This window comes from Typha latifolia, chromosome 7 (genome assembly GCF_019914945.1).
Source record: "Typha latifolia isolate L0001 chromosome 7, TyphaL0001v2, whole genome shotgun sequence".
Taxonomy (NCBI): domain Eukaryota; kingdom Viridiplantae; phylum Streptophyta; class Magnoliopsida; order Poales; family Typhaceae; genus Typha; species Typha latifolia.
The window spans coordinates 8,425,055-8,450,470 of record NC_133092.1 but is presented as its reverse complement, the minus strand read 5'-3'; the positions used below and the strand labels follow the sequence as shown (position 1 = coordinate 8,450,470).

Here is a 25,416-nt window from a genome sequence, read left to right as displayed (position 1 = left end):
GCAAAAATAGAGAACGCTGCGTTCGAACGTCTACATCATGTTCGCATCGACAGTGAACGTCTTTTCTGCTTTCGAACATGATCGGCAGGAGTCCACTATAATTAGGTTTAATAATTGTTGTGGATGGCAGCCAAAATCATTATGCTATTGGAATATTGGTTTCTTGCCTCTCTATCTTCTCTCTAGTCTCTCTACCCTAATCTCCCTCCTCCTTCTTTACCGACCTACCACCTCTTCCGTTGGCAAGGTCTCATCTAGCTTCTAATCTCTCTCTACCGATGATCCCCCTAGTCTAGTAGGATAGACCTACTTCTCCCCCTTCGTCTCTATATCTTCACCGTCTCTATCTCCCATACGGTTTTTACCTCAATTGTAAGTTAATCATAGCCTTCAACTATCTATCGCAACTGCATCCGCAAACCACCACCACCATCATCGATTGCCGAGCCACCTCCATCAACTACTCGGCATCCACTCCATCATCACCTCCATCTTTTACATAGGAATTTGTGCCTCCACCCGCAAATCTCAAATCCCGTGCAGATCTGCTATGAATCGGATCAAGCCAGTTCATAACAGTTTGCTGGTTCAGCTCCCGGTGTGATCTCGGTCCGATGATCGTGGTCTTGGATTGACGATAGTCCATGCGGCTCTTCGAAGACTTAATCAAACCCTTGGAGAAGTGAGTCCAAATCGGCAGCTATTTTGTTACCTAGGTTCGGCTCCATCATGGTTGAGACCAACCACATCAACAAGCCATCGCAGCCGGCTTGTGGTAACCTAGGGTTTGGCCGCAACCCTTCGAGTCAAATTGGTCTCCCCTTATACTCAAAGTCCATCCGCATCATGCCAAAATCAACTAGGATTGGGCCTAAGCATTGAAGCCATTGAACTCTTAGGATCAAGTCGCCCCCCTTCAATGCCAACAAGTGTAGGTCCAACCGAAATATCTCACCTTCGATCTGCACCTCAACTCCATCGCACCTACTCTTGGTCTGCAAGACTGTGCATCTCCGATGGCTACATTGAATCTGATGGTTGGAGTCACCCCCAACCCAATTTGTCGCACCAACGTCTCATCCATGAAATTATGTTTGCTGCCCGAGTCAATTAGTATCTCAACTCGGTGCTTCTTGATCGAGCCCTCTACCCATAGAGTTCGGGGTGCTCGCGAGCCTGAATAGGCATGTAAGCTCAACTCAGCATGCACCTCATCCTCGTGATCCCCGGCCTCCATATCCGCTACCTCCTCTTCATCGCCCCATGGCTCCATTTCTCCCTCCTCATCCCCTCCAAGGAACATAATTATTGCAGATTGTTTCCACACTTGTGGCCCAGAGCAAACTTTTCGTCGTAGTAGAAGCACAAACCCTTGGCTGTCCTTTCCTCAATTTGTGTTGGGGTTAGCCATCCGGAGAAGCTCTTCTGTTGCCCTCCAAAGCCGGAGAGGAGCACTAGGTGGTAGGGACTTACCCCCTTGAGGTCGAGTGGGAGGACCAAATCCAGCATTGCTTGATGGAGCCGGCTAGGATCCTCTCCAGTCTATAGGGCTCCATAGCATCTTGGAGCTTCTTTGTAGCTCCTTGATCTTCTCCTCCATCATGGCAGCTGTAGAAAAGCCCTCCAACAATGTCCTAGGCCGCATGGCCTTGACCTCCTCTTGTATGTCGGACCTGAGTCCACTGAGGAAGGTGCTGCAGAGGGCTAAGTCTGACCAACCCAGTACATGGTTGCAAATTCTCTCAAACTCTTCTTGATAAGCTCGGACCGTGGTCCTTTGAGTTAACTTAGTCAAGATTTCTTGGAAGTCTTCATACTCAGTCGGACCAAACCGTGTACATAGGGCGGACGTAAACTCATCCCAAGACGGAAATGGTTGAGTTCGTTGTGCCGCTTGAAACCATATGATCACAACATCCTCTAAGTGGAATGAGGCTATTAGGACCTTCTGGAGTTTTGGGGTCCCTTAGTAGGAGAAGAACTAATCCGCTCGATAGAGCTAGTCTAGTGGATCGCCTCCCGCAAACTTAGGGAAATCAAGTCGTATGGTCCAAACTTGAGGCCCTACAAATGGCCCGTCTTCATGGGTGGCATGTCCTTGTTCCCTGCATGGGTGCCTTCTACCACGTGGAGAGGGGCCCACTATGGCATCGGCTCCATGACCCATTAGTTTGGACCATTACATGCCCTAGCCATAGGTGGCTCGAGCCAATCTCTAGCCGCGGGTCACTAAAGCCCTAGTCTTGGTGTAGGCGGTTCATGCCAGGGTCTACCCCGCTATGTTTCAAACCAGACCCTAGTTGTGGGTGGTTCGGTCCAAGCCCCAGGCACAGGTGGTTCGAGCCAAGCCCTAGGCACCGTCAGGTCAGACCAAGGCCTAGCCGTTGGATGGGGTGGAGTTTCAGTGTGTCGAACTCCATCTCGTGCGCCTAACCCTGGTGGGTTTGTCCATTGGTGTGCATGCCCAAGGGATAGGTCCACCCCCAATTGGTTTTAGCTGCCAATTTAGCTCCAATTGGTTGGCGTGAAAGAGCAACCACTACCCAATTTTTAGTTCCCTTTTTATATTGCATCTTGTAATCGTACCGCATTGTTTCCCACCGCTATTGTGCTAGTGTGTGTATCAGCTAACTCATAAAATATGGCAAACTTCTCTAGTCGGTGCAGATGATGAAGTGGCATCCCACCTAGTATGGCTTCCACTTTGTCATGGTGTGAAGAATCGCCAACATCTCTCGCTCATAAGTTGAGAGCTATTGTGATCTACAGAACAAAGCTTTACTCAAAAATGTTATAGGTGGTCTTGCATTAGGACAACACCTATTCGCTCTCCGAAGGCATCACATTGAACAACAGACTCCCTTTGAAAATCCGGCAATGCCAAAACTAGGGCTGAAATCATAGTATATTTTAATTCTTTAAAAGCCTTCATTGCCTTGTCGCTCTACACAAAGGAATCCTTCATCGAAAGGGCAATAAGGGGTGCCGCAATTTTGCCATACCTAGCAACAAATCAACGGTAGTAGCCCATCAACCCAAGAAATCCACATAGGTCGCGCACCGTCCTCAGAATCGGCCAATCAATCATGCTCTTCACCTTACTTGGATCGACGGCTATACCTTCTACTAAAATGACATGCCCCAAATATTCCACCTTTCTCTCAGCGCACAAACATTTAGACATCTTGACTTTGAAAGAATTTACTAAAAGCAATTTCAGCACTTCATATAAATGTTTCAAATGATCATCAAAACATCTGTTATATACCAAAATATCGTCAAAAAACACCAACATGTACCAACGCAAAAGTGGCCTAAATATGTCGTTAATTAGGATTTGAAATATTGTTGGAGCGTTGGTCAATCCAAAGGGCATGACTCGAAACTCATAATTGTAATAACCCAAGGTTTAAAAAAAATATATATATATATATATATATCTATATATATTTCTGCACTGCATGGCACAACAGCTCGTGCCATGCAGTGGCAGCAGAGATAGGCGCCACGCGCCCCAAGCGCCGGCCAGGCCAATCTGGCTGAGCCAGCTGGCACGGTGGGCCCCTGCCACCGCCGCCGTAGCCCCCCTCCCCACCGCTTCTCTCTTTCTCTCAAACTCATTCTCATCTTCCTCTCTTTCTCTCTCTCTCTCTCTCTCAAACACCCCTTCTCTCTCTCTACCCGTTGCCGCCGCCACCTCCACTAGCGCCGGTGAGCTTCCCTCCTCTTTCTCTCTCTCTCTCTCTCTCTCTCTCTCTCTCTCTCTCTCTCTCTCTCTCTCTCTCTTTCTACCTCTCTCTCTCCATCTCTCTTTCTCTCTTTGCCGGCTTCCTCTCAGGACTGTCGGAGGATTGAGCCGTCGGCGAGAGGCCGGCCACCGAGTGGCCACCAGCAGATGCACCCCTCCCCCATGGCCTAACCCTCTTCTTCTTTCTTCTTCTTTCTTCTTCTTCTTCTTCTTCTCTTTCTTCTTCCTCTCCTCCTCCCCCTTCCCTTCTCTCCTCTGGCTGCACCCTGCAAGGGGTGCTGGGCTCGGCCCAGCGCCCTTGCAGCGCCAGGCGCTGGGCTGAGGCCAGCACTATATATAATTATATATAATTATATATATATATACATAATTAGTTTAGCTTAGTTAATTTAATGTATTTAGGTTTTACAAATTAAATATAATTATATCATAGTTAGTATATAGTTCTAATTATATCATGTTTAGCAAAATACCTGCAATATAAATTACTATTTTAATCCTAAGTAGGTAATAGTAATTATTCGGGTTATGTACGTATATTCTTACGTAATTAATTGCAGTAACTTAATTCTTATTTTCTTAATTATCAAAGAGAATAATAGACGGATAAAATATATTTTAAATACACTATTAAATAATATAATTATGATTAATAAATAACAAAAACAAATATAGAAATGAAGAATACATAATTACAACAAGAAACTATCATTTTGTTGGGTTAATTTTAATTAATAGAAAGACTGACATATTTGTTATAAATAATTTTAGATCTCGACCCCCTTGTTCAAAACCCTATGGACCTAGCTATCGAGGCTTGATCGTTATTGTACCAGCGTAAATGAGTGGTGGTTTGGTATTTGCAGTAGTGTGAGTAGTCTTATCCCCTAGACGTCTTTCTCAAATTATGTTATATTATATATTATGTACATGCATATTTTGGCCTCCAGCATGATTATATGATTTTATCTAGAGATGATTACAGTCGAGCATATTTTATCATGCATTTGATTATGCTGATCTGGAATATGAGTACATTGGTGATATATATAGAGATGATAACAGATGATTCTACTGTTATGATTGTATACCGAGTTGATCTATAGCATGAGTATACATGTAATAGATTAGCATGAGTATGCATGTGTTGACGATACAGATGGAGAATACATTGCATCATTTTCTCTTGATTCCTATTCCACCTAAATTCCTGTTATGCATTGACGTATTATCGTACTGGATATATGCATTTGATCTGTCATTTAGAAGGAAAGCATGAAATGTGATTGATAGGATAGTTGATAGAAAGCGTAGGGATACCCGAGTAGGCGCTAGGGTTAGGGTGGCTGGAGTGATGATTATGGTCGTTGATACGCGATATCTCGTGGCCCATGTCCGAGGTCAGTTGAGTCTGTGCGCACAGACAATGGGACACATGTCGTTCGTTAGGGCATATGTGGTGAGTTATCCTCACGAGGTTTCTATCAACTATATAGGGTGCCTGGTCTGGATGGATGTTGATACCTTAGCGGATGGCAAGGTATGGTTATATTTGAGATACTCCTTGCGGATGGCATTGTATGCTCGGAGCCTTCGGGCATGATGTTGAGACCGGGTACCGGGTGTTGACCGTGCATAGTGGTCTAATATGATGATTTTATATTAAGATATCGTTGATAATCGTGATGTTAAGAAATACATATGATTTCATTATTATTTGACATACCTGATTTTTGAGTAGTCAATATACATCATATATGATTGCATTGGATATCATAGCATTGTCATGGTTGGCATATATCATATATCATAATTGAGAGAGAGTTATGATGATCATATGACGTGGTGACCTGTTTATTCATTGTCAAGGATTATGTATTCTTATCAGTTATGACATGTTATATATATTTCATTTATGTAATATTGAGGACACATTCATTTACTCATTCATGACATAACTCTTTCTGACTCATATTATCCAATACTTGATTTACTCTCTACTTTGCATCACTGATTCGGGGTAAGGTATTCACTGAGTCTTTTGCTCATGACTCTCTTTATTTCTTTCTTTTTAACCACCACCGATATTATAGTACGTAATACCGCCTTGAGAAACCCTAATGAGATATTTTAGAGCAAAAATGAGATAAGCTATAAACGGGAGACAGTATAAATGGTAGTTTATATAGAAATTGAGTTGTACCAGTATTTTGATATTTGTACTCTTTTGTATTAAACGATGATTTATATGATACAGATCGAATCATGGCGTACTCTTGTATCAGTTGTTTAGTTATATCTTGATGGTTTGTTGTGGCCTGTGTGGGTCTTGTCAGATTATGTAGTGGTCTAGTGTATATTATTGTGGACTGAGATATTCATATGTTAACATGTTTATTTGGTTAATAGTATGATTTATCTGGTGATGGATTATATAATTATGGATATGTTATCATTTTTTATTTGATGATGTCATGATTATATGTGCACAGGAGAGTATCTGTGCGTGACGGGCCCCGCCCGACTTGTCACGTGCGCGTGGGCGTGCACGTGCTCGTGCCGGACGGGGGCATTACAAGAGATGCCAAGGCAAAAGCTAACTAATCTTTCATTCCAAGTATGTCTAAGATACAAGCCATAGGACCCTATTTATAGAGATTAAATCAAAAAGTTCTAAACAAATTTAACTAAAGCAGTCTTCCTTATTTTCTCAGATTAATCTTTCGTTTCATTGCACATAGATTTTGAATATGGAGAAGTCGTGAATACCAAAGTTGTAGATATAAAGATTGGTGATCTTAACTAATTGATTTGATATTATTCGAATATCTGTAGAATATTCTGAGAATATTTTTCCAAAACTGCGTAGAATTAGATTTAACTAATTAAATAAAATCATAACTTACTAAGGCTCTAACTAAACCAAATAAATAAATAAGATAACTAGACTCAATCCATTGATCCCAATGTACCCATGATGTGATCCGATCTGACCCAGCTCACATCACTATGTTTATGTGATTGTTAGAGCATTATATAGTTTCATTATTGTTTACATATTTGAGATTATGCCTTGTATGTCAGTGATCCAGTATAAATTTGTAGTTGAAGTGTTTGTTATTTTTCTGCATGGAGATCTACTTTGCAAATAACTGTCAATAGTATCTTCAAGAGAGATTTCACTTGTATATTAGATCTCTAGTTTAGTTTGCACTTAAAAATATTTGTTATTTTTCTGCATAGAGATTTAAATTGTTAGGTCCTTTGAAGTCTAGAATCTTGCATTCCCAAATTGCTATCATATCTTAGTGCTTTGATTTTTAGTCTCTAGACAATATTTTCTTAGCACTAGTAAATTAAATATAAGATTCATTCATAATTCCATTCTTAGACACCAATGGCTATCGATTAAAATCAATTTTTTTCTGTGATAAACTACTGCTATGCAAGTTGATTAACTCTGACGTTCAATAGGAGTTAATAGGAGTTTTTCCTCTTGGCAGAGGATTCGAAAAAGTAAGTTAGAATAATTAGATAAGCTTTTTAATGTATCTAAAATAATATTAATTAGATTTTAGATAATAAATATAATAAATATATGTATATTTTTGTTATATTTTTGTCATTTGAAATTCAACTGATATTATTTTAGATATGTTTGAATATTTATAAATTATTTATTTAATTATTTATCATATAATGAAAAAATAGCATTCAATTTGTATAATTTTAATAGGATAGAGTGATACAGATAGAGTTATTTGGTTGAGGTGAATTTAGGTCTAATAATATGGGGGTAAGAATGTAATTTCTCTTCGGAATTTCGTATCCTAATAAACGAATTCTCACTCGGGTAGGGTTTTTCAGAACCCGCCCCTCTCCTCCATTCGCTCCCGCTGCCTCTCAAGCTCCTCGTTCGCATGAAGCTGGTAACTCCTCTCACTTTCCATGAAGTTGGCGTACCTTTTCTCTCTCTCTCTCTTAAATATCTAACTATTGCTCTTGCTCCTCTACTTTGCTATGATGACAGACATGCCTTAGTGAAGGGAGTGGTTTCCACTTCCCTCCATGTCACATGCTTGAGCTGAGCGGCTTCCGTCTCCTCCTTGAATGCCCCCTCGACCTCTCTGCTCTCACTGTCTTCTCCCCAATTCGCACCACCACCTCCACCTCCACCTCCTCCCTCTCCGGCCTCATCAACGCCCTACCGTGGTACAAGACCGTCGCCGCCCTCCACCTCTGGGACCCATCTCTCATCGACGCCGTCTTGGTATCCTCCCCATCCGCTCTCCTTGGCATCCCCTTCCTCACTCGCAACCCCAAATTCACTGGAAAGGTGGTTAAATATTGAAAGATTTTGCAGGATTTTGGGATTTGTTCATCGTGTTGTGGTGGTTCTGAATTTTTTTTTTGTCTTATAGATTTATGCCACCGAAGTGACTGCTAGAATTGGGCGGCTGATGATGGAGGACCTTGTTGCGATGCACGCTGAGTTTGTGAGGTACCATGGGCCTGGCGACAATGTGGGCCTGCCGGAATGGATGAAGTGGGAGGAGCTTAAAATTCTTCCATTGGAGTTGAGGAGAATTGTGATGGGGGAGGAGGGAGAGGAATTGGGCAGTTGGATGCCTCTGTACAGGTTTGTTTTACCTTACCTACTGTTAGTGTTATCTTTATCTGTTGTTAAATTCTAAGTCTTGTTTGACATGTTTAAACTTAAGTTTTGACTGATACGTCGTATATGAACTAATAATTGTGTTATAGTAATAAAATACTTCTTTAGATTGATGGCAAGTGCCTTGTTTTGATCTGATACCATCAAACATAGGAATTTGATCATGTCTTTGTGTTTGGAGTTGCAGCTGATATAATTTTGTCTTAAGTTCGAACATCCCCTACTTTTTCCTATATTCACTAATTAAGCAGATAACAACATAAAAGGTTGTACTTGTGCATGACATCTAAAAAGATAAGCTAAGTTTTATTGGTCATAGCATCCAAACTTAACTTCTTCAAAAACCATTTGTTTGGGTAGTTCTCATTATCTCTTTTTCAACCAGAGCAAATTGAGTTGGGTCAAACACACATTCAATTGTTTTTCAAGTTGGTAGGGTTCAGAAAAAAATCAAAGGACCTAGACAAAAGTTACTTTTTCATCTAATTTTGACATTTAAAAAAATTGAGTTACATAACTTTGTGTTATTTCGATTGTTTCCTTAATTTGGAATATTATCTGAAAGAGCATTGGTTACTGACTTATTAAATTATGTGGCTCATTATCGCACTCTCTATTATATAATTCGTGCTAAAATGTAGTTCGATTGTTGAAACTTGAAGCTTGTTAATGGAAGCACACTGCATGCTGCATGTATAAGGATACTGGTCTTATGACATTCTTGGATTAAATGGATTTATGTCATAATTACTTTTGGAGTCTGCAACATCATGATAATAGTGATTAAATGAAAATATTGTGAGCTTTCTATATGCAGAGTACTTTGCACATTATCGATAATGTTCTCTCATGTATTGCGAGCTGTTATTACTTAGACATCCTGGAGATGAGGAATAATATGCACAAGAATTTTGAGAATTATTGGGTCCCTTTGCATAACAAGCTGATGTTCACTTTGAAATCTTTGATATTCCAAAGATACTGATTCATATAATCTATCAGGTATAATTCAAGAACAGCAAGGAAATGTTTGAATAGTTTGATGTTGAAATACCAAATTTTGTGGACAATAACTTCAAAATTTACTGTCAAGTAGTATCTGATACCTACGTCTTGGTTATTATTATATCTTGTGCGACATGTAAGGCCTGTTTGCTGGAGTCTTTTAGTAAAACAGGAGAAGGTTCTTATGAATTTTTACTTGCTTGTTTAGCTAACACTAACAAATCATGTTTAAGTAATCTATTTTGAGAAACATCGCTATATTAATCACAAAATTGTATGCAATGAGTCTCCTCTATTCACATCCTCTTCTCCTTCCACCTCTATCCACTACTGAATAAAAAAGGACACATTAAAAAAAAAGTAAATTTAAGCATCCAAAGGAATCCCTTAACCCACAAAAAGTGAATTAACTTGGAGAAAAAAAAGCCATCTTAATGCAAAATCTGAGTTTCATTATCTTAGCTTTGTTTTTCCCAATATTCTAAGTATTTGTTTTGGGATTAGGATCGGGTTCTTAAAAAAATGATACATATTGATCGTATTGGCTGTATCAATCTTTAATTTCGAACGGTTTGGATCGGGGATTGGCTAAATTGGCCATATCGGCCGATCCGTTTCAGCAATATGGATCGGGATTGGCCAATACTTCAATCTATGTTTTTCCCTTCTTTAATGAGATATTCTGGAGTTTGTTGTTTTTCACTATCTGGGGTATGTAATATCTGTACATCAGTGATGCAGATGTAAAGGGAAGTATGCAGAAAATCCTGCCTGTGAAGTATGCTGAAGAAACTTGCTTTAATGGCACATTGATCCTAAAAGCCTTTAGTTCAGGTTTGGATATTGGAAGTTGTAATTGGACAATACGAAGCCCAAGAAGAAGTATTACATACTTGTCGAGTTCTATATTCGAGTCGGCTCATGCAATGGATTTTGATTACCATTCTCTGAGGGGGAATGATTTGGTTATATTTTCAGATTTCTCATCCCTGAATAGCATGGATAATGATTGTGATAATACCAGTGGACGTGCATATCACAACAAAACAGATGAGAAAGATGCTTCTCCTTGTAGTGTATCAGATAAAAGGTATGATTGCCTTTCATTCTTTTCTTTTGTTCCTTACTAGGAGACATTCTGATATCAAAATTTTTAAGCTAATATCTGTGAGTTATTTTGAATCATGCCATAGGGCTACTAGTGATAATAAAAGTCAGATAGTCAAAGACTTGTGTAACACTGATGAAAGTGTGGAGGAGACTGACAAGATCGGTTTCATCTCCTCCTGCATTATAAATTCTTTGAAAGCTGGAGGTTCTGTTCTGATTCCTATAGGTCGCCTTGGAGTGGTACTTCTACTATTGGAGCAAATATCGGAGACATTGGAGTATTCAAATATAAAGGTGATCATTAAATTTGAACTCTCTCTGTCTCTCTCTCACTAAGTTAACCCGCTTTGAGTTCACAATATTGTGATGCATTATTTGACAATTGAAAGATATATGAAAAATCACAAAATTATTGTTGATGATCACATGGACACAGGTAAGATTTTTCAAGCTAGCTGGATGGGTTATATGTGTGATCATAGAACTGAAAAGTGAAAACTATGTTAAAGCTGTTCTCAGTTGCAGAAAAGGTTTCAAATAATTCAATATATTAACTTGCATAATTTATCTAAGATGCCTAACAGTCTAGATAAAATGGTTAATAAGTGATCCTATTGAAAATTACTGACTGTTAAGCTTAAATGTTCAACATGAAGAGGCCCTTCTGCTTCAAGACATCTAGATCTTGATTAATTATATCATCATAGTCTTTTTATATTATCTTTTTGCTGTACATTTTTTTTAGTACTCACTACTTTGTACTATTTGCCTTTCTCGGGTTAGTGCTCTTGCTTGACTTTCTTTAAGCTTGATCTTTTTTTTTTCTTGCCAATTTTCTACTCTATGTTCCATTCATCCAAATTCTGGTATGCTTGACATCATCATATTCACTATCCTTTTCCCTATGTAATATTAAGTATTCTTCTTGCTGCACCTGTGGGGGCTTTAATAAAGGCATCCTTCAGCACCTATTAATGCAAAAAGTTTGTGAACCTCCTTTTCGCACTTGGTTAGCATGATAAAACCAGCTGTTTTTTAATATTGAGTCTTTAGGTTGGCTTATAGACTAATCTGTCACTTTCCACTATCCTGTTGGATGATTATAAAAAACACGTTATAGTATTTGTGTTGTAGTGTTGTAGGCATCTTAGCCATGTGTGCCAAGCACCTATAACCACAAATACAGACGTTTGTGTTTCTGTTCATTCTACGAGATATACAATTATAACTTGTGGGAATAGAGCATTAAAATAACTGAAATGGTACTCTTGTTTCCAAAGGATTTCATTGTTGCCACCACACGATAGTTACCAATGGATAGTTTGTAAGCACATTACCATGCCAACACTAACACAATGGTGGTGCCATCAGCAAGAGAGCTTCTGGATTAAGAAGTAAAAGAAAGGGAGAAAAGAAAATGTCAAAAACAGAGGAAATGGACAGCGAGTGTTGGACAAAGATGTGCGAGGAAGATGAAAGGTTATGGTTCGTTTTAGTTATACGAATACTGATCAAAGTTTTGGGCCGCATAAATATCCACTATAAGGCCCAACTAAACCTGATTATTTTGATAATCTAAGTTGTGATATTCGGTTTTAACATAATTAGTGAAGATAAAATTAGTTAGCTATTGGTCCTAGTTTGTTAGTTTGTTAGCTAACTGTTTCAGATAAGCTATTTATATAACTTCTTTCTCTTGTAATGATTCAATTGTTTAATACAGAAGTTTTCTTCTTCTCTCTTCTTCACTAGATTTGTTTCGGTTAAGTGAAATTTTATATGTGCAAATCCTGCTCAATATCTCTTTAACTTGACAAACATTAGCTCATCATCTTCTTCAACTTGTGTACATCATTGAAGTCGAAACACGAGTACCAAGCCGATGACCGGGCATGACCAGCTGGTGTATGATGGTGCACAATCTTAAAAGGGTGGTTAGCTGGGAGTGACAACGAACTAAGGCTGGTGGTGCCTTTTGTAGTGATTTGGTACATATCATGGAAAAATAGTACTTTCATGCTGGTTGGCAGTTAGAAGAAGATGTATCAGGTGGCTGGAATTATGCTGCCTTGCACAAAAGGATCTCCTTTCATTGCAGCTTATTTAGGCCGTCTTGTAACATGAAGTAAAAAATCTTAACCATTTAAGAGAATTAAAATAAAATGGTCCATGTGTGATTAAATCTATGAAGATATCCATCATCGAAAAGAAAAAAAAATCATAAATTTATTTCTCATTGCCTCCTCTAGGCACACCAATACCTAAGTATTGAAGTCCATCTCTTATTTGATGTCCCGTTGTAATGAACTACTTTGTGAAGTTAGATCGCCTTTGGTTGATTGTTGCTTGATGTGGATCACTTATATCTCGGTGCCTTGGGATGTTGAACAAGATGCATGGTAGAGGATGGTTTAGCTTTTCCGATGTGCTTCAAGACATATGCATAATTTTAAAAGCACTCTGACTATTTTTTGCTCTTCACACCTTAGTAGAAAGTAAGCTCCTTTATATAAGGGATCCTTGGATGGATTGGGTAAATCAGATGCCATGTCAATACCTTTGGTTTTGATGCGATCCGGGTTAGACATCAAGGGGACATTGGACTCAATGGATTAAGTCTAGTTATCTTATCTACTTATTTAATTTAGTTAGAGTCTTACTAGGTTAGTATTTTATTTAATTAGTAGATAAATCCAACTCTGCGCAGTTTCAGGAAAATATTCGTAGGATATTCCACAGACGTCTAAATAATATCAAACTACTTGGATAAAATCGCCAACCTCTATATCTACAACTTTGGTATTCACGATTTTTCCACATTAGGAATCTATCTGTGGCAAACGAAAGACTAATCCGAGAAGATAAGAAAAACTGATTTAGTTAAGTTGTTAGGATTGTTTTGATTTAATCTCTATAAATAATGCCTTATGGCTTATATCTTAGGTATGCATGAATGAAAGGTTGATAGGACTACGAAACGATTCCTTTAAGATCTGGATTTATTGAGGCACCGATCTTCGTCGAGGAGATGACGAAGCCTATCAGTTCATGACATATTCCTTTAAAGCATTATGATTATTTTGCATTGCGTCCACCCTATGTAGCAATGTTTGGAACATGCCCCTAAGTTTATCCGCCAAGCTCATGGTCACACCCATGGACGTTGGTTGACTCGGTCCTACCGTGGCCGCCCTAAAACAATTAGCCTCACAGTTAGGGTTATCGTGGATTGAGTTTTTCCTTGTCGGTGTGTTCTTTATTGATCTCTTTGTTGATGCCATCTTTTTTGTCTCCACCATTAATGGAGGTCTGAGATTCGCCTGACTTTGATACCAATGATAGGGCTACGGAACGATTTCTTTAAGATCTGGATTTATTGTAGGAAGCAGTCTGCGCAACCGAGGAAAAATATTTACTAAATATTCTCCTATAGTCAGAAAATTACGAAATCAAGTGGGATCGATCCGTAACTCCTTGATCTACGTTTTTCGTATTTATGCCCTTCGCAAATTCGAACTGCAACTGGGAGGAAAACATGATATAGTGAGGATGAAGGTGGTGAGTGGATGTTAGGGTTATGGATGATAATGGAGATGAGGGTGGATGGTTGATGTTGTTTAAGAGATAAAGACGAAGGGGAAAAAGTGGTCGAGATTCCAAGGAAGAGGGAGGACTCGACAGACGAGGGAGATTAGAAGTTAGGAGAGACCTTGTCAACGGTAGAAGTGGTAGGTTGGTGAAGAGGGAGGGAGATTAGGGTAGAGAGACTAGAGAGAGGATAGAGGAGGCAAGAAATCAATATTCAATAAGCATAATGATTTTAGCTACCATCCACACCTTTATAGAGGCTAGTCAACAAGCCAAAATAATAATTATTAACTATAATTCTAGTGGATTCCCGCCGATCGCGCTTGAACATGCACGATCGCATTCAAACGCACAAAAGGCGTTCGTTGTTGATGTGAATCTGATGCAGACGTTCGAATGCAGCATTCGAACATACCCGATTGCATTCGAACGCACATTTCACATTCTCTGTTTTTGCAAATTTGATGCAGGCGTTCGCAAAGGCGTGCGAACGCGCCTCCTTCCGTGTTGGAACGCGACATACAGAAAATTTATTTTAATAAAAATAAATAACGAATGCAATAAAAAAAGACTCTAACAAGGTGTATTAAAGGTTAATTATCTTTTGTCTTGCATCTTAGTATCTCCCCTCTCAACTTGGCGCCGCCAGCCTCAATCTCCCTCCTCTCTTGTCGGAATGGTATTGTCCAGCTTCTAATCTCCCTCATTTGTCGATCCCCTAGTCTTATAGGGTAGGCATACTTTTCCCCCTTCTTCTCTTTTGAACTATCGATTTATCTAACCACTACCATCATCATCCACCATCGACGCCATCTCCATTATCATCTACAAGCCGATCCACACCCGCCACCTACACCACTATTGGTTTGTCATCCGGATTAGGCCCCAATATCATCCTAAAGCTGAGAAGGGTCTGAATATCAAAAATCTAAATCTGGAAGTTATGAAACTATTCCAATAAGTTTTGTAATTTTCTGGCATCTAGAGAAAATTTGGCGAATATTCTCTCTCAATTGTGCAAAACTATCTGCGATTCAAATCAACCCCAAGTTGGTTCGTATCAGGTTTGTACTAGGCGAAAGTTCTAAGGAAAACTCCTATCGGAATTTGAAATTGAACTTTTCTTTCTCAGTTCTGTGTATGCCATTAAAACCCCATAAGTGCTGTTCAAGTGCAATCTAAGCTTCCTTTCCTGTGCCTATGTTGCATTCGAATACTATCTGATATAGGCTATTGAATTTGCTTTCTTTTCATTTTGATTTTTTATCTCTTTGCATAATCTGATTTTCTTTAAGTAGTGTTTCTTGAGATTGTATACATAAATCTAGTTTGTACCAACTCTAATGCAAGTGATTTTATTCATGAATTTGCCATCACAAAATAATTGCACTAATATTTTTCCCTTTGGCAATTTCATGACAAAACACTAACCTAAACAAATCTCTAAAGTTTTCAAAGAACCTAGAGTTGAGATAACATACTTATCTTTGAAAATAAACCTCCTGCAAAGATCACAAATATTAGAAACTCTGTGAAACGGAAGTGTATAAATAAGAAATTAGTTTGATAAATGATTTTCAAATTAAACCCCAAATCAAATTTTCACACTTCAAATTCAACAATAAAAAAATTCAGCACAAGAAATTGAACTGCTTTCAAATTTGGTACACTAATCGTTGATCATTCATATTAGGTACCCATATTCATGATTTCTACCACAGCACAAGAGACATTGGCTTTTACCAATGCTGTGCCAGAATGGCTTTGCAAGAAACGCCAAGAAAAGGTTATATCTCAATACATTTATATGCTCATTCTACTGCATGGAACATTTAGATGGTGAATGAGGCAGATCATGTTGATTTCCTGCAGCTATTCTCTGGTGAGGCACTATTTAGCCATTCTGATCTCATGAAAGAGGACAAGCTTTATCTATTTTCCTTATTATACTCCACAAACTTGCTGTAAGAACTTTTCCAACATTTATGATTATTTTGTTGATCTATCATGACAAAATTGTTGAGTCAATACTTGGATAGATTTCCTTGTAAGTTCGTATTTGCTTGCTGCCTTACATCTTTAAAAAGGGATGCAATAGAGAACAATACGATTCGAATTTCAATGAGACGAACAGTTACATGGAGTCCCTTTCCATTTGAATAAGATAAATTACAATTTCAGTTCAATTTTTTGTTCTTACATTTTGGAAAGATGAGTAATTTTGAGTGTTAGCCCAACTTTTTTGACTTCCATTTTAGCTTTCCAACATTGTTCTTGTTCAAATATTAAGTACTACCTTGAAGGATTGATGACTGCTAATTTGATATTTATAATAGTTATTGTTTGTTCTATGTTAATTCTCATATGTAATTGCATGATTATGTTTTAGCAAAGATTTTAGTGTTCATTTTGGGGTTTATGGGAAGCCTATGTATAGCTAGGAAATCATATTGTATATTTACAGTAGTAGTGAAAACCGACTCTCTTATGAGTGTCCATCATCATTTAAAAAGATAAAGGGCTCGACTCGTAATCGTTCGAAATCATAAATTTTCTATCCTAATCATATGCTATATTGTTTGTAGAAAAAAATGGTGGTTTTAGGCTTTCGTTCTAGAGTTTGTGGGTTAAACATTGTCCTTGAGTATAACATTTTGTAGTTTTTTGATGCATTGAAAAGATGAAAATGTAGGATATTGATTTGCTGATTTACTTTGACATTTGTTTGAATTTCTAGAGTATAGAATCTATTAGTATTGTGTATGAGATAAAAATATCTCGACATTCCTCTTCCTTAAAACGTGTAAGATTATTATTTGTTGTGGATGCATTAATTTCAAATCTAACGACAGACTTATTGGAGCGACCTTATTCTATTACATGGAGCATATTGTGAAAATTGATAGGATTTCTAATTTGACTAGTTTTGGAGATGGAATGTCAAAGTTTAAGTCAAAGACAAAGTTGAACGAAATCCAAGTCCATTTAGGAAAACCCAATCCTACTAGGCTTAGAAAAACCAATTAAAATTAAACTTTGAAAATCCGAGTAGGAGATAGAAATCCTAATTCTACTTTAACTATGAAAATCGATCTCAAGTCGGTGTGAAGAAATTTGAGTAAGAGTAGAAAATGTTAAAAAGACGACAAACACAATGACACAACTTTTTTTAACATAAAAAACTTCTTAATACTTTTGAGAGAAAAAGAGCTATGGATCCGTCCAAACCAGATCAATCTATATCATATTTTCGTATCTTCGTAGAAATAAGTACTTACAATTCCTTAGACGGTCCGTTGTCTAAGTCTTGTTCGAACTGTCTCGATTAACTACTCTATTATTAGATTGCCTCTACGTTTGGTTCATAGTTTGTCGCTCAGATCACGTCTCAAACTTTTTGTGTTGGTGATGGTAGTTGATGTAGACTAGATTCAACTCCCTTGATGCTCTTGATCAATCTCTGATGTAGAACTAGCATTCAGAAATATGTAGAAGCTCTTATCACATAGATAGGAATTTAATTTTGGGAAGGTACTAGATAATTTTTTTAAGTTGTGACTAAAAACTCCTAGAATTCACATGATGGATATCTCAGCCTTTGGCTCTCAATCTCTTAAAGGTGAGAAACATCTATGATTCATGCTCAAAACCGTTTCTTATTTTGAACTTTTGTTTGCTATCCTGCGCATGCCGTTCGAATGCCACTTAAATTTCCTTTGGATCATTTCAATCTTTCAAACGCCATTAACTCCGTGTAGGTGAGATCCTAAAACTGAAGCTTTGATAATCTTTTCATAAGTTATGTGATTTGACCATACACACGAATCTAATTTGTACAAATAAAATAAAAATAATTTTGTTCACGAATTTGCCATTACAAAAGTTATTGCTCTTACATGTTGTATGACGAGGATAGTCCTGCAGCAAAGCAGCTTATGCTGAGTGTTGGCACGGCAGGCTATGCAATTGGCACAAGAATCATGGACTTCATAACATAGAGTCCAAGTCCATGTAGAGAGGAGTATAGGGAGGAAGTCAGTATTGCGAGTTGTTGGTAGAAAGGAAAGGTCACCACCTCGCATGCAGTGGAAGGAGAAGATAGGCTATGAGGGTGAGAGTTTTAGAGAGGTAGAGGATCATTTGAGATGCTGCTGTAATCTACCAACATGTCCATCCATGCTATATCAAATTGAGGAGTTATATTTTGTATATTTTTCCCTTATTATTAATTACCATGGTAATGAAGCTAAAAATGTTATCAGGATGGCATGGCAGGAGCCAAGCATAGTTCTTTCTCCTCATTGGAGTCTTAGGCTTGGTTCTGTTGTTCAGTTACTTCAATGTTGGCATGCGGACAATAAATGCCTAATTGTATTAGAGGTACATCTTTCACCTTGTCACTAGATTAAATAGCCAGTTCATGAATTTTTGGTGGTCGTCTATTTAGAATATCTTTCTTTTTGCACTTAACGATTATTTTGTTTGAATTTTTATCCATCTATCATTTCTAATAGACGGATAACATGCAGCAAGGAATTAATCCTGAGGTGGCCCTTCTGCCTTACAATTCAGTGGACATGAAAGTACTTCAATGTTCTTTTCTTTCTGGAATAAAGTAAGTGGAAGACTTTCTATACTTGTTTTCCTTGTTACTTACTATATACAAACACATTTTATCTGTAGATATGATAGGATGAGATGACACACAAGTACCATAAACCTGATTACTCTTTTAGTACGTAAACATGTCAATTTAGCTTTTGGCACTTTGCAATTAGTACTCTTTACCATATTTGGATGTAGAAAAGCACTATCATTCAAGGATTTACGTTCACGGTATGCCTTTCTACCGAGAATAAGGTGCCACTTGGCACAAGGGTAGATCAGAACATGTTGTCCCTAGCAATTTTACCATCTTCATCAAGGTGTTAAGGAGAGCATGAAAGGTCAGAGAGGGGTTAGGGAGATAGGCACCTTGCTACAACAACGAGATCCGTGATATGAACCTGGTCAGATTGGATCTATTCACGGCACATTGGGCTCGCTGGGTCAAGCCTAGTTATCTAGTTTAGTCATTTACATTTTTTTTTAGCACGAGCCATAAACTCAAGTACCTGCTAATTATGGATTGAACTTATTAATTCATTAATTAGGACTTGTTATCAATTAATTGTTTTTTTCGAGTTAGGACATATATTATGAGTTCGAGTATCACTTGGACAAGCCAAATCACTTAGTTGATCGAGTTTGAATCTAAGTCAGTCGAAGGTTAGCCTCTTTATATATATATGGATCACAACCCTAATTTTCTCTAAGAAATAAATATTTGCCTGAGCCCTTGTCGCCCTATCTCCCTTTTCCTCTTGATTGTCTGGCTTCACCTCCTCCTTCCTTCACCAACCGACACCACATCTTTCGTTGCAAAGTTTCGTCCAGCCACTAATAAGTGTCTCTCTCAATCTTATCTAATTACCATACAAGAGAACTTTAATTTCTGCACTAATTTAGCCAATAAGGGCAATAGGACTACAAACTGGACGAAGTTGATTCAACCACGATAACTCAGGTTGTATTAATTTGGTATGAGAGCTACCTTTCTTCGGATCACCATGACTACAATTGTAAGAACTGAAAAAAAAACCATCACGTGCATTGCACGTGCGACCTCTTCTCTTTCTCTCGCACGTTTTGTGACGAGGAGGTGGCCACGAAATCCTCGGCTGAATCCTAATTGAAATCGGGATTGGCCTTATAAAACAAAACCCTAACCCTAAATTGGAGAGGACACGCTAAAACTCCCCCTTCTTCCTCTCTCCTATCTTCTATTTCTTATCGGAGTCACGTCCTTAGATCGATGCACTAAAGCACCGCTGGAGCAATCGGAGATCGCAACTCGACTTGCCTGTGAGTGCTCTCCCATTCCACAAAGTTAATTAAAATTAAATAGGCTAGAAGTGAAGTATCTAATTTGTGGGGTTGTGGCTTTATTGGCGAAATCACGTTGGCTTGCGGCTTCAGGTCGTTGCTGCTCTGTCACTGGAAGTTTCACGCCGTTGGCCTCGTGCAACAGGTGTTCTCTTTTGGAGCCCTCGTGGCTTGGGTCGTAGTTGGCCATGGATGCAAGGTCCTTCACGGTCGACCTCCATGGCCGATCTTCCCTCTCTTTGTTTAGGTCGTTGAGGCCTCGACGACGAGGTCGTTAGGTCCTTTCCTCTCCCTCTCATTCTCTTTTTCTTTCCTCTAGTTGACCTCCTTGAGGAAGAAGGCATGGTTGGGCTCGGGTTCATCCATGATTAGTGGTGGGTTGGGCCTTGGTCCAGCACGAGTATTAAGAATTGTGTGGGCTGCGGGCCAATTAGCCTAACCCTTTGGGATTAAACTAGCCCATATTTTAGCCATCTAATTAGTTTTCAGTTTCAGAAATCATGATATTTGTTAAATTAAAATTATGTTATTTATTTAATTATTAAAAGTGGTGATTTTTCTTCTCATGTGGAGTAGAAATTTCAGTTATTTGACCTAGACTCAGGTGAGTGGGTTCAATTATATATTTATTCGTCTTGTATTGTGTTTTTTTGTCAGAGCACGTATAATTTGATGTGTAAATGCATTATTATACTTCTGTGTGCAAAATATATGATCAGTGTATTGCTATACTTCGTGCAAATAGCCATTAAAATAATCATGAATATTAGTGGGAAAAACATAACTGATACATGATAGGACTTTGACACCAGACACATGCTAGATATTAAATAAATTTTATTTAATATCCAATTTTATTCTTAACATTATTCCAATTTTGCAAGGACGCTATGTATATGCGCCGTCATCGTGGAGCTAATGCCCATAGTTTGTCTCCTAGCGAGAATAGGGATAAAGTGTCAAACCCTGAACCTACTCTAGCTTTTGCGTCTGAGCCAGTGACTACTCTTGCCCCTGCTGTAGATACAGTTCTCAATGCATTTCAAACTTTGATCTAGGCCATTGGAGGACAAATATCACAACCCCCTTCTACAGCAGAGGGTAGACCTCTTAGCTTAGATAGAGGCACAATGTTTAAGAAATTCTTGAAGGATCTACCTTTCTTCAAGTGAACAACTGATCCAATTGAGGTGGAAGCATGGTTACTTCGGATCTAAAAGATCTTGAAGGTTTTGAACTGCTCAGATGAAAAGAAGGTTGCATTGGCAACGTACATGTTTGAAGATCGGACAAAACATTGGTGGCAGATGATCGAGCGTCAATACTCAGGTAGGAAGGAGTTGACATGGAATAGTTTTCAAAAGATCTTCGAGAAGTTCTACCTGCGTGCTTTGAAGAAATAGAAGCATGACGAATTTTTCGAGTTGAAACAGCATGGCATGTCGGTGGTAGATTTCGAAGCCAAATTCATCGAGTTACTACGTTTCGTTCTGTATATAGCAGCTAGTGGAGAAGAGAAACTCACCTTCTTTGAGGAAAAATTGTGATTGTCTATCAAGGATAGGATCTCACCTTTTCAATGCAAGACACTTCCTAAGATGGTTTCAAAAGCGCTCATTGCTGAGAGAAACATGGAAGAACTTTGCCAAAAACGCGAGCAAAATTATCAAGATAAGAAAAGAAAATACTACTCGGGCCAGGGTAACCAAAATGGCCAATCTTTTAGGTCCGAGAGTAGTTTGAACTCTTCTAAGAATAGTTATATTCAGAATCATTATAAGACCTACGCAAGGTGTAGACAACCTCATTCATCAAAGGTTGGGTGCACTTGATGCTCTCGAAATTGTTATAACTATGGAAAGTCTAGACATACTTTCAGAGATTGTTGTGCACCACGTGGAGGGTGGCACCAGACATCTCATTAGCAAGATATGTGACATCAGCCAACTCAAACTGGAGCATTGGTTCAAAAACCACCAGCATATGATGGAGCTCAAAGGTTAAGGCCCGATAGCAAGGGAAGAGTACACTTTGACTTAATAGGAGGCCAAAAAGTCACCTTCTATGGTGCAACGTACGCTTTTATATTGACATTACCTTTTGAAACTTTATAGACTTACTAGTATTTATAAGGTAGAGACCTTTAAGTGGTATTAAAGTAAAATTTTTGGATTACGAATTTTACTTGTAACTTTTAATTTTGAGAACAATTTTTTTTTTGTTCGGAATAGTTGTAAGAACTGAAAACAAAAATCCATCACGTGCAATACACATGCGACCCCTTCTCCTTCTCTCGCCCTTTTTGTGATGAGGAGGTGGCCACGAAATCCTTGGCCGTATCCTAATTGAAATCGGGATTTGCCCTATAAAATAAAACCCTAACCCTAAATTGGAAAGGACATGCCGAAATCCCCCTTCTTACTCTTTCTCTCAGACATGCCGAAATCCCTCTTCTTCCTCTTTCTTTTATCTTCTATTTCTCGTTGGAGTTGCATCCTCAGATCGATGTGTCGGAGCACGGTCGGAACAATTGGAGATCGCAACTCAACTCGCTTGTGAGTGCTCTCCCACCCCTTAAAGTTAATTAAAATTAAATTGGCTAGAAGTACCTAATTTGTGTGTTGCAGCTTCATTGGCGAAATCACGCTGGTCGGCGACTTTCTGTCGCTACTGCTCCGTCACCAGAAGCTTCACGCCATTGGCCTCGTGCCGTAGGTGTTCTCCTTTGGAGCTCTTGTGGCTTGGGTCGCAGTCAACCATGGATGGAAGGTCCTCCACTGTCGGTCACCATGGTCGATCTTCCCTGTCCTTGTTCAAGTCTTACTAAGCTATGGCTGTTGGTTCATGGAGTCATTCTTCTAATATTTTAGGTACTGCTTAACTTAGCAACTGAGCAAGATGCACTGAGACTCTCATCTCTACTTAGGATTTTACTATTTTATCAATAGATTGTATTAGATATTTTATTTTAAACCATCTGTTATTTTAGATTGATTGTAGACACATTAGTGATGACATTGGTCTTTTCTTTATTGTTGGATTATATTTATTGGAGATCATAATTAAAATTTTGTCATTGTGGGCATCGAAAAGTATTAGTTAGGCTTCGTGTGTCTCAAATACATTGAGGTATATGACCAGTCATGATTTTAATACCGGGTCGTAACAAGAGTCAGATCTAAGGGCAGTGAGGCAAGTTGAAGAAACATCTTAAGCATCGGAGAGAACCACGAAGACAAACCAAACCGCACCATCTAGAACTCCATAGACAAACCAAACCGCACTAAGCTATGTCCGCGAGATACATTTAAGTGCCTCTTAGAGATATTGCAAGCCATAGCCAACGTGACGCAAATGATAGAAACACTCCACGCAACAATGTTGGACATGTCGCGTCGACTTCCTGGACCCTCATCGGAACCTATCACCCTCGGGTTGAACCACCAAGGCACCACAGCGACGTGAGCAAGTGAAGCCACTGAATCGGATCCAGTCGCTACATCAATGGCTGAACCGGTGTTGGTTGTGGCTTGTGGAACACCACTATTGGCCTAACTTGTCCAGATCGGTGTTCACCACCTATTGACAACCACCCTAGGCCTGAGGTGTAATGCCCTCGCCTGGCATAGGCATGTGCACGCCCACGCGGCACGCGCGGCGCACGCGACAGGGACGGGCGAGCCCGTCACACATAGATATATTCTTATGCACATATAATCATGACATCATCAAATAATACCTGCTAACATATTCATACTCACATAATTCAACACCAAATGAATTATATTATCAACCAAATAAATTTATTAACATATGAATATCTAAGTCCACAATAATATACACTAGACCACCACCTAATTTGACAGGACCCACACAGGCCACAACAAACCATCAAGATACAACTAAACAACTGATACACGAGTGCACTATAATCTGACATGTACTAATATATCCTAATTTGAGAAAGGTGTCTAGAGGATAAAACTACTCACAGTCTGATCAGAAGACCTAATACACGTATCCGGTATCCCTCACGTCCGTCGATCAATCATCACAAATCACTAGCAAGGTCCACGGGGTTTCAAATAAGGGGTTCAGGATCTAAAAATATTTAAGTAACATAAATTAGTTGTTTATCCAATTATAATTTGTTTGAGTAAAATATGATATTTTATTAGGTTTAAAATTGATTAGATTCATAGTAATTTATCTCCTTTTTGTAAATAACCAAGTCGACTATATATATGTAATTTTATAAAAATAATATTATTAATACTTATTTTGTAATACCTACTTTTATTTAATTAATCATAAATTATACGCAAAATAGTCATTATCCTATTATACTAAAATAATATGAAAGTCTAGTATTTCATTTTATATAAACTATTAGACAATAATAATATACTAAAAATAGTTATAAAATATAAATTTAAATGTAAGATTATTATGAATGAGACTACATATATTAATCTAATAAATAATAACTAAATTATAAATAAATTTATAGGCCATGTTTATAATTAAAATTAATAAATTATTATACTAAAAATATTAGTGTGAGATGATTTCAAGCCCCTCAAAGCGACCGTTTAATAGTTGGGATGAGCTCGCAAATGCGCTTTGTGTGTGTTTCGAGTCCTTCGACTATGAAAACTTTTAAGCTACCTTAATGAAGCTTACACAAAAGACCTTTGTAAGAGTTTATCAAGAGGAGTTTGAGAAGATTAGCAACCGAGTCTATGAGTGGTTAGACTCAGCCCTCAAAAGTGCCTTTATCTTTGGCCTTCAAAGAAACGTTCAAGCGGAGGGCAAAGTTGCTCGCTCGGGAACATTGCTAGAGGCTTTCTCAGCGGCACAATTGATGGAAGAAAACTTGAGGGAGTTGAAGGCGATGCATCGGCCAATGTGGACTGCAAATGAGCCGTGGGACCCAAGATTGCTGGCCTTGGGTGGCGCGTCTTGGGCGAGCTCGACCGAATTCTAACTGGCCAAACCTGCCTTGGATAGGTCCTGCCTTAGGGGACTTCCATGGATTTTGAGTTGACGCCTTACACCATCGGAGCTTCAAGAACGACGCTCAAAAGGCCTTTGCTTCTATTGCAATGAACGCTTTGTACCGCGACACAAATATGGTAAACAACCCGCTGCTATTATGTTAATGGCGGAGTTGACCGAGGATGATCCTTAGGGCAATATGGAGGACTAATTGGAGGAAGAGCTACACCAACCCGAAGAGGATAGTCCCTTGATGTTCATGCTGAGCTATCACTATATCTTTGCCGGCGAGGGGACTCTGAAAACCCTTTAGATGGAAGGCATGATTGAGAAGCATAAGAATCTTATTCTTATTGTAATACACCTT

General features: G+C 38.7%; 1 protein-coding gene across 5 annotated transcripts in view; it reads left to right on the top strand.

The window, feature by feature from the left end:
• Positions 1 to 7,619: 7,619 nt before the first annotated feature.
• The window catches only part of LOC140792047 (uncharacterized), a 31,267-nt gene continuing 13,470 nt past the window's right edge, over positions 7,620 to 25,416 (top strand). Inside the window, exons 1-10 of one of the 5 annotated variants that reach the window (XM_073142849.1) lie at positions 7,620 to 7,677; positions 7,779 to 8,084; positions 8,170 to 8,387; positions 10,162 to 10,262; positions 10,407 to 10,518; positions 10,622 to 10,832; positions 15,820 to 15,912; positions 15,999 to 16,090; positions 18,389 to 18,506; positions 18,641 to 18,741. In XM_073142849.1, the coding sequence (XP_072998950.1) occupies positions 7,669 to 7,677; positions 7,779 to 8,084; positions 8,170 to 8,387; positions 10,162 to 10,262; positions 10,407 to 10,518; positions 10,622 to 10,832; positions 15,820 to 15,912; positions 15,999 to 16,090; positions 18,389 to 18,506; positions 18,641 to 18,741 (1,361 nt within the window). In that variant the 5' untranslated portion in view covers positions 7,620 to 7,668. Of the gene's footprint in view, positions 7,678 to 7,778; positions 8,085 to 8,169; positions 8,388 to 10,161; positions 10,519 to 10,621; positions 10,833 to 15,819; positions 15,913 to 15,998; positions 16,091 to 18,388; positions 18,507 to 18,640; positions 18,742 to 25,416 lie in introns of all 5 variants that reach the window. The other 4 variants (XM_073142848.1, XM_073142847.1, XM_073142846.1 and 1 more) reach the window with 4 other exon arrangements.